Raw genomic sequence first — 11,122 nt, 5'->3', positions numbered from 1 at the left:
TATACTGGCATTTTTGATCCAATCATAGAATTTATACCCATATTTCTGAGCCATAACAAAATTGAATAGGTAGAAAGTTTCTTAGTAAAGCATGTGCAATGTTTCTAACTTTAAACAAATAAGGTTATGAAGAATAACAAAATGGGCTGTAAGCATTATTATTTTTATTTTCTGATTTCAAATTACAAATATCTCTACTGACAAAATAATCATAGTTTGCATAATTACAGTATAATTTGAATATGGTTTTATCTTCTTTTTTTTGGTGGATAATCAATTTTACTTCAAAATGATTTAAGTTCAGAATTACAATGTACAATACATATGCTACTTTTTTCCCTTTACCCTTGTTAATCAACCAAGTAGCCAGAAGTATAAATAAATTAATATATTGCACTCTGTATAAAAAAAATATATACATTGCATTTTGTTCAAAATTTCACTTGTTTTTACTGCTTAGATATACATGTAAAGCTATGTCTTTTAATGGTTTTATCTAGTGGGTGTAATCTCAACAAAATAGGTCTATATGCTCAATAATTAAATTCATATCTGTTAAACATATGTTATTGTATCAACAATTAAAAGTACCTACATTTTTGTAATGTATTGGAAACAAGATCTATATTTTATGAATGGTCAAAGGTTATATAAGGTTGTCTGTCATTAATTTTTGCTGTAAATTTTGTAAATAATCTGACTTGAATTTACATGATTTATATTTATAAAGGGTTGGGAAGAGCTCAAGACTAAAAATAAATATTTTGTTCTATTCTGTTCTATACAATATAAAGTTGCATATTAAAATATACACACTATCCTAATTGAAAGAAAGAAAAAAGAAATAATAACAATATTTGTGTAGCACTTTTACATTTACAATAAAGCATATTTTACACTATTGAAAAAACTGACATCACTGAAATATAACTTATATCACTCACTGTATATCAGTAGAAAGATTTTGTTTTTCACCTGTGAACTTAAAAATGAATTTTTTTTTTTTTAGTATCTCCAATGTGTTAAGCATAAATCCGTTACCAAATTATAACTTTACATCATGCAGTCAAAATATATACATATAAAAAATACGCCTGCTAGTCATAATCAGAATTGATTGTTAAGCAGTATGATGTAGATGTAGATACTGTACCACTTATTAGAAAATATTTTTAACAATTTTCAGCTATCTGGCCACAATGACAAAAGTCCTGCCTAAAAGTATTATATATATCTAACAATTGTGCAGTAATTCTATTTAATGGTGCATGTATTTAAACTTCTATTTTTTTTTTACATCAGGCAGGATGTTCAGTTAAGATTATTTATATTATATGTTATTTTGGTTTTGGAGTGATATATGTGGATATATTACCTGTTAAGATTTTATATCAACCGAGCCGTTAGGCGAGGGTGATATTTTATCTTGGCAGGTAATATATCCACATATATCACTCCAAAACCAAAATAATAATTTTATTACCCTTCCCCTGCCGAGTTTAGACGATTTTTTAAATAATCATTGCTGTTTCAAATGAAACGTCGAAATAAGATTCCCTTTAGGATACCTCTTCGTCACAACATGACGTCACATAAATACATGACGTATTTTTCCCGTACCTTACAAAAGTAAACAAGAGAAAAGGAGTAGTCTATTGAACGCACTTTTTTGTAATTAATATCAAGCTTTCACAAGGTCATATTTGTTTTCGATACTGATGGTTATATGTATCATAACTCTACTTTGGTAAATATTTATCATTTGACAGTTAAAAAGTGCTTTTAAATCGGAATTTACACCGTGTAAAATAGAACCGTACGCGCATCATCTCCGCGCATGTTGTTTACAACGTTGGGTACCAAACGGGGAAATTTAGTGTGTATATTACCCGTCTGGCTCGGTTATATCAATTTCTTTCGGGTGATCAATATCCAATCAAAAAGGCGGAAAAAATCTGGAAGGGTAATAAAATTATATATTTAAGCCTAGAGCAAAGTGCCTTCATAAGATACAATGAGATTCATATTTTCATACTAATGTGATAAATGTTTGTTATTTTTTTATCTATCATTTTTTACTACTTATTTTATAAGTTTTACATCTAAGACTTACATATTTATTTTAGTAAAGCCTTATACTTTATTGTGTATTTACATGTACCTGTATTAATTTATGAATAAATAAACTATAAAATTCACAGGTATTTGAACTTTTTATCCTTATTATCATCACTCAGCATACACATCATATTTATCTAAGTATGCAGCACATATACTAATTTGTATTTATCTAAGTCGGCAGAACATATACTAAAAGAAATTAAGACATATACAATAAATTTGTTCATTTTTTTTTTAATTTAATGTCAACTAACGTAAATTATGCACAAATACATTAACATATTATCAAAATTTAAGTCTGTAATTAATTGAAATAAATAAATGGGTCCAATAGATAAAAATGTTGCATAATCTATAAGCAAAAAATTATCAAAATTGTATAAAAAGGTCCCTGAATCTTGAAACACAAATTAGAACAACCTGGTTACACAAAAAGAGAGCTCAATAATGATCCAGATAAATTATATCAATAGTTTAATGATAAGAAATTTTGTTAATGATTAATAAAGAGAAAATAAAGATCAAAATTTTACCTACTGATTTATATTCTGTAATGATTATAAAAAATATAGTGGAAGAATTATTTAACCCATCAAGTATTCATTTAACAATTAAAAAATACAAATTAGAAATTTTGTTTAACCATTACTCAATTATTCTCCTTATGATAACCAATGACATCCTAGAACAATATTTTATTCAATAATCATTTTTAATGGTTGAAACAAAATAAAAACTGATCAGAAAAATGTATGTTCCAGGAAACATAAAGCTCAAATCTTTCTTAGAACACAAAATATACTAATCATTCAATAGATGATCACAGATGCTTAAAAAATAATTCAATGTTGAATATTACATGATTTCTGCATTAATGAACTGATTAAGTAAACAACAATGAAGGAAATGCTCTCAGAATTAAGCTGACACAAACATTTCAACCAACCTATGCCTCTGTGTATTTTCATATTATTGTTATGCCTTCAACTTAGTCAATGACGGCTCTGAATAATTATAAGTCACAAAAATCATGTTCAAATAATCATATAAATTGAAATTAAAATCAAGAATTATTAGAAAAATTGATAGTAAAACTCTGACTATAATATTAAAGAAGTTCATTGTAATATAATCTCAAAAGTGCAGTTCATCCCAATCAAATCAAGAGCCCTCCATATTAGTAGAACTTTAATACAAATTATCACAAAAGCTGAAATATTAACTATTAAATTTAAGCTATCATATCAAAAAAAAAAAGAGATCCAAATTACTTAACAATTGACTTGAACATTTGATCAGATAATAATAAAGTCTGAGTTAAAATTTAATATTAATACTATCGAAATGATAACAAAAACTGAAGAAGAAGGAAAAAAATACAACCCACATAATCATTATATATTGACAACAAGTTTTTTACAACAATGTCCGGGTGAATTCAAAAGCTAAACAATACTGAATGTATCTTAATTGATGTTAATAAATATTATGACTGTAATCACAGCAGTGTGAGACATCTTGCGATTGTTTACATATATATGTCTAAAAGTCACCTAGACATCTCAAGGTCAATCTGACATCTCAATGTTGATTAGAAGTTAAGTGAGTTGTAAACATCAGGATAACGCTCAAAGAAAGTCTGAAAAGGAAACAGATACTTATATATTGCTATTAACCATATATATACAAAATCAACTTAACCATAAGATCATGTCTTAAGAGACCACCTTTCTAAAAAGATCATACCATGGCTCTCACACTGCAGTTTGGCAACTTTCCAACTTTACTGGTGGAGGAGGAACTCTGGTGTCCATTTGTGCATTATTTCTGGACAAGCAGGCACTAAAGTAGAGCCATAGACCTTCTGTAAGGAAACTTTTTCTCATTACAAATTAGTTGTCCATATAAATCAATTGTCCATTTTGCCAAGGTTGTCCTACAGCCTGTACAGACAAGTGAATATTGTCTATACACATCAAGACCATCAAGAATTATAGCTTTATAAGAAACATTACAATCCTAAATTGAGTAACTACATGTAATACCAAACATTTAGTGTCATAATATCCCTACCTGGTACAGAGTTTGAGCCTGCCATACACTAGAGGTGCAGCACATCTCTCTGATAGAGTGCATACTGAGCTGTGGGGCTCCGATATCCACTGTAGGCATACCAAGTTTTGCTGACATTATTGGACCAATGGTTGAGCCACATGGAGAGTCATTCCTTACCACAAAATCCTGAAATATTCAATTGTATTCATCAATCAAAATCAAAACAATAGCAATACATTTTTTTCATTAAACCTTTACAATGCTAAGTTTGTGAAATAAAATTGTTGTAATTCAAAGTAAAGTCAATGGGTTTCATAAAATAATTATTAACATTTTAATGAAACACATTGTATAATCAATAATAAGTAGCAACATGGTCAAGTTAACACTTTAGACTAGTAATGTAAGATTAGCTAGCCTTGTGTGTTCAAACTCCCAGAGGGGTAGCATTGCCAAATGTTTAATGCTTTGGACTTGAAATCTAAGATACACTAGTCACATGTGTCGAAACTTTATATTGAGCAAGACTTTGTTTAAACTCGTTGTTAGTGATCCAAAAGTGTGTCTTTAAGCTATAGCTTTCTACACAATCAAAAATTATTTTTTCTTCAACCTAGATGCATTTAGAAATGATTTACTTGTAGCGGTATATCAGCCATTCTCCCTACTTCTCGCAGTATAGTATTAGTGATACCGGTGGAGGCGTAACGTTGGTTACCGTTTATCTTGACAACTATACCCTTGTGAAACCCTGGTTGATGGTTGCTCTCATGTTTATCACTGTCAAAATAAAAACATAATTTAACATCCATTAATAGGACCTAATACAATGTTACTTGAATACACGACCTTTGGATATAATGATCTAAATGCTGGTATGTTTAACATTTATTATGTAGTAGAGTTATATCTTATTGTGACAAAACAAACCCAACAACATCTATGACCTCTCAATAAATGAACCAATTATTATCCTATTATAAATTATTATTCTACCTGTAGTTCGGATGTATGGCATGAGCCTGGTCAGCACTAATCATGTAAGATTTTGGAATGGCTTCCTCAAATGCTGTCTGGTTCCCACCACTGCTTAGTCTACGAAGAACATATTCCTGGAAACTGGAACCAGCACCCTGAGCACTACTTGATCCTACCTACAATAATGAAATCTCAGTTTTTTTCTTTTTTTCTAAATTACTGTATCATACACTTATTAATTTTAAATTTTACAAAACCAACATTTTGTGATGAACATTATTCACCCTGACTTGATGTTTTTGATAACAAAATAATCATTACTTTCTAATGCTGTTTCTTAGTAATATTCAAGGTAAGAGTCAAAATAATAATGTAATCTCACACCATTTATAATTCCTTTGCATAAACTCTCATTCATGCATTCTACCTGTGCTAATACCACTATGCAAATAAGCTGTGTTGAAATTCCAATGTTACATGTATAACAACTTTACCTCCTATATTCAAGAGTACCAATGGACGAATAGCAAACATGCAAATGACCAAATAACACAAACCTGGATATGACATGTACAAAAAAAAAGAAGAAAAAATCCCAGTCAATTTATACAGGGAAAAGCACAATGAAGGTTACCCTTGTGAGAATAAGGGAGATAAATCTATTTTGTGTATGTTGTAGTTTTGTACTATAAGTATTATAAAAGTATTATATATGTATACTGTACCTCCTCATTATCAAAAAGACTAATCATTCTTATATTGGTGTCATTATCTAGTGATGAGGTAGAACATGATGATATTAGACCCTGAAAATAGAAGTTAAACATCATCAAATATAACTTTCGATGATATTATAATAATTATAACTGTCCATTATCAATTTCGGGGATAAGATGACTATTAAAAGTCTGCCAACATTAAAAAGTCTGAAATTTAAATTAAAAGCACACCATCATGAACCAGTCAATTGTAACCAATGACCCTAACCCTCCGTGGCAATACCATGCATTATAGATTATTTCTGACTTTAGGATTCTCAAACCTGCAGGGAAAGTCCTGATTAGTAAAATCCCAGATAACAATTACTGCCGAGACACTGTCATACCGTAAAATTCCTAATAAACGCCCCTCCCCTAATAAAAGCCCCCCCCCTAGGCTTTTCGATATGGAAAAAAAATCTGCTCATCAGTGGTGAACTCTTGAATAAATCCGTAATTTTATTCAAATCCTTCAAATCCATTCTATTTCATAGTAAACACAAAAATGTATCACATGAACTTTAAAATCTTAACACATTTTAATGTTATTACCAACACTCGTTAACACTAAATGTATTTTCAATGATTTTTGGATTTAGGAAAAAACGTGTTGTAATAACAGCCCCCCTTTTGGAAAATGTTTAGCCCCCGAGGGCGTTTAATAGGAATTTTACGGTATGTCCCTTGCTTCTTTAACATCAAAACCAAACCATTAAAATGGTTGTGCAAAGCTGGGAAAGATAGAACTCAGCACATTCTCTTCCTCATGCTATCTCCAACAATGCCGGGGGAAGGGGGGGGGGGATGTGTGTGTGTGTACCGGCTCAGGCCCATTTAAATTATTAGACATATAGACATGTAGCTATCCAAAGTATATTTACATTGTTGAAGATTGACTAAAAAATCTTACCACCATAGCAGTATAGGCATTTAGCAGATTGTCCAATCTTGGTGAGAAGATAAATTCTTCTAATACACCTCCAATAACCTGAAAATATAACATAACACTCATTTAACTTTTATCATTTCCTCTCTGAATGTTCATAATGAAGTACTTAATCTAACACCAAATGTAGCTTATCACAGCATGCATCCAGACTTGTGACAATTCTCTAGAAAATTGAAAATCTGATCCAGATAATGTACATGAGTAAACAATCAACATTTTGTCAAAGGTACAAACCATTGTACACATCTATGGCTGAAATGAGCAACATCGTAAGTTAACAGATCAATTTAGTTTTATAGTTATATTTAATCAAACTTTAAGAGATGAATTAGCCAATTCAGGTGAAATTACATTATATTGTAACCAGAATTATAAATTTTCCCGAAAAACATATAATTTTCAAGATTATTTATGAAAATGATGACAAAGCTTCCATATAGAAGAAGACTTTTGTGCTTCTGATATATGTTAATACAATAATGCATATAAAACTTCACTTCATTTCTAATTTCATGTATACCAGAGACATTTGCCAAACTTCTAGTGTCATATAATTCTGAAAGAGAGCAGATAAATTGTGGTTTAGAAACTTTCTAAAGAGGTAACCTTCGTGCTTCATTCATGAAATCAGTGTTTTCTCATAAAAAGAGCCTGAATCACATTTTGTCTGCTTCATTCAGGATGATATGACACTAGTATTAAGACTCAGACAGGACCTAATAATTATATATAAGAGGTTACTATATGTTGCAAGTATATACATGTAAGTGTGTCCTTAAAATTCTATCCAATTACATCATGACAGTCCTACCATAGTATATATTTACAGTGAGGCAGGTATATTAGAAGTTAAAGTAACTTCTTATTCTGCTAAACATAACTAGTAGCTGTTGGTAGGTCACCGTGCTCAACTTTTCTGAGAGCTTGACAATAAAACAAGAGCTTCGATATTGTAAAAGGGCCATAATTTTGTCACAAGGGTCATAATTTTGTCATAAACCACATTACAATTAAGGGTTTTGGACAAGGACCGCCTTCTTTGCTCTCAAATATGTGTGTGAAGTTTCAGTCTAATTCCGTCAGTAGTTTCTGAGATACAAACTTGCCAGCAAAAACTTCAATGACACCAATGCCATGGTGATAGGAGTGAAATAGTTCTCCCTCTTCTTTAAATAGTGGAGCTAACAAAAATGAAAACAAATATAACAAAATTGTATACTGACAGCTGGTTGGGTATCAGCAAGGTGAAGGTCAAAGTCCATCAGCTGATCAGCTTCTACCTTCAGTTCCTCACATAACAACTGTACCAGCAGGGAATGATGCTTGTCTTTCTGCAAATATAGTACACATATGTAGATACGTTAGCACTTAAAAATACTGAATTGTTTCACATGCTTAGGAATAGATGAAACAAGAGCCACCGCCGGGCGGGGGCAACGCTCGACTTTTTACTTTTTCTAAACGCAAACATAGAAAGGTTTGAACATATATTGATGTTTCCTTTTTATAAATTTAGTTGGTCTGTCTTGTCACATTAGTTTTGTTTATATATTTTGTATATATATGAATAGAAACATTAAGCATATTTCTAAAAATAGCAACAGTACGCAATTTCTAAAAATAGCAACAATGACGCAATTTCTAAAAATAGCAACAATGACGCAATTTCTAAAAATAGAAAAAATGACGCAATTTCTAAAAATAGAAAAAATGACGCAATTTCTAAAAATAGAAAAAAATGACACAATTTCTAAAAATAAAAACAATGACGCAATTTCTAAAAATAGAAAAAAAAAATGACGCAATTTCTAAAAATAGAAACAATGACGCAATTTCTAAAAATAGAAAAAAATGACGCAATTACTAAAAATAGCAACAATGACGCAATTTCAAAAAATAGAAAAAAATGACGCAATTTCTAAAAATAGCAACAATGACGCAATTTCTAAAAATAGAAAAACATGACTCAATTTCTAAAAATAGAAAAAAAAAATGACGCAATTTCTAAAAATAGAAAAACATGACGCAATTTCTAAAAATAGAAACAATGACGCAATTTCTAAAAATAGAAACAATAACGCAATTTCTAAAAATAGAACAAAAATGACGAAATTTCTAAAAATAGAAAAAAATGACGCAATTTCTAAAAATAGCAAAAATGACGCAATTTCTAAAAATAGAAAAAATGACGCAATTTCTAAAAATAGAAAAACATGACGCAATTATATACATGTATATATATGTATATATATATATATATATATATATATATATATATATATATATATATATATTTGATATATATATATATATTTTGATATATATATATATATATATATATATATATATATATATATATATATATATATATATATATATATATATTTTATATATATATATATACCTGCATATATGTATATATATACACACACACATTTATATATATATTTATATATAATACATATACTATACATACACACACACCAATAAATGCACAATCTGAGAAAATTCAGTTATATAACCTTCAAGGTCAAGGTCATTAAAGAGCCCAAGCAAATTTGGGTTTGATAAACAACAAGGTCTGGTCCTAAAGAATGTTCTGTTATAATATGAAGTTTATCCCTTCAAAAATAGCAAAGTTACAGTCAGTTACTGCCAAAACAATGAAAATTTCAATAATTTGACCTTCAAAGGCAATGTCATTAATGAGTGAAGGTCAAGGTCTTTCGGTATATTTTTAACAGTTATCTTTGAAGATTATTATGTTCAAGTTTGAAGACAATCCATTCAAAAATAACAAAGTAACAGCCAATAACAGCATGAACAAGCAAAAATTGGACTTTTAACCTTGAAGGTCAAGGTCATTTATGGATGAAGGTCAAGGTTAGTGTGGTCTACTGAAAGGTCTTGTCCCAAGGGTTGTTGTGGCCAAGTATGAAGACAATACACCAAGAAATAAAAAAGTTATGATCCAGGTACAAGTTTTCGGACGGCAACGGCAACGGCAACGGAGACGGCAACGGCAACGGCAACGCCGACCTGACTATAACAATACCTCTACTTTTTTTTTCAAAAAAAAAAAAGTCGAGCTAAAAAATGATTAATTATAACAAGAGGGCCAAGATGGCCCTAGATCACTCACCTGAGCCATCAAACTCATCCGAGCAATTACCTAGACAAGCATTCTGACCAAGTTTCATGACAGGTGAGTAAAAAATGTAACCAGTAGAGTGTTAACAAGGATTTTCCATATTTGAGCAGTGTGACCTAGTATTTGACCACAGGTGACCCATATTCAAACTTGACATAGAAATCACGAAAACTTTCAGACCAATTTCCAGGATATTTGCCACTAAAGTGTTAACAAGATTTTTCATTTTTAGCTCCTGTGACCTAGTTTTTCATCCAAGATGACTTATGTTTGAACTCATCCGAGCAATTACCTAGACAAGCATCCTGACCAAATTTGATGACAAATGAGTCAAAAATGTGACCACCAGAGTTTTAACAAGGTTTTTCCATATTTGGGCACGGTGTGACCTAGTTTTTGACCACAGGTGCCCATATTCGAAATTGACCTAGAAATCATTAAAAGAAACTTTCAGACCAATTCTTCCAGGATATTTGGATCAAAACAGAAGCCACTAGTGTTAAGAAGATTTTTCTATTTTTAGCTCCTGTGACCTAGTTTTTCATTCCAGATGACCCATGTTCGAACTCATCGAGCAATTACCTTGACAAGCATCCTGACCAATTTTGATGACAATTGAGTCAAAAATGTGACCACTAGAGTGTTAACAAGGTTTTTCTATTTTTAGCTCATGTGAACTTTAGCTCCTCTGAATTTTGACCCCCTATGTGTGACCTTGACCGCAGGGACCTAAATTTTGCACGCGACACTCCACCTCCCAAAAGTGAACATTTATGCCAAGTTATATTGAAAGTGACACAGCTTCTCATAGTGGTGAACATTTTTATGAAGTTTCATTAAAATTCCTCCATGGTTGTAGGAGATATGCTCCTGACAAAAGCTGCTCGCCCAGCTGCCCTCCAGGGAGAAACTATAATACGACCTGTTTTTCAAAACGGGCGTATAAAAATGATGTTATTACAACAACTCTATACTGATGATATCATACCACATTCTAAAAATAGTTATTTTCCAGAGAGCATTGAAATATTCTCAAATTTATACAACATTATTCCACTACCATTATTACTTTAACTGTTTATCTCTTACCACGCTTAATGTTTTAAATGA

The 11,122-nt window shown here is 30.7% G+C and overlaps 1 protein-coding gene across 1 annotated transcript; it reads right to left on the bottom strand.

The window, feature by feature from the left end:
- Window positions 1–149: 149 nt before the first annotated feature.
- Window positions 150–8,192, bottom strand: LOC132716275 (aspartyl aminopeptidase-like; the record flags this gene model as incomplete). The annotated part of the gene is made up of 7 exons (XM_060699511.1): window positions 150–3,760; window positions 4,195–4,362; window positions 4,815–4,956; window positions 5,173–5,330; window positions 5,880–5,960; window positions 6,823–6,900; window positions 8,085–8,192. Coding segments are annotated over 7 exons (783 nt in total), but the record flags the coding sequence as incomplete, so codon positions are not given.
- Between the last annotated feature and the right edge of the window lie 2,930 nt (window positions 8,193–11,122).

The sequence above is a fragment of the Ruditapes philippinarum genome, unplaced genomic scaffold (assembly GCF_026571515.1).
Source record: "Ruditapes philippinarum isolate M1 unplaced genomic scaffold, ASM2657151v2 ctg3144_1_1_1_1, whole genome shotgun sequence".
NCBI classification, from domain to species: Eukaryota; Metazoa; Mollusca; class Bivalvia; order Venerida; family Veneridae; genus Ruditapes; species Ruditapes philippinarum.
Note: the sequence above shows the minus strand (reverse complement) of the source record. Positions and strands in the feature narration are given on the sequence as shown.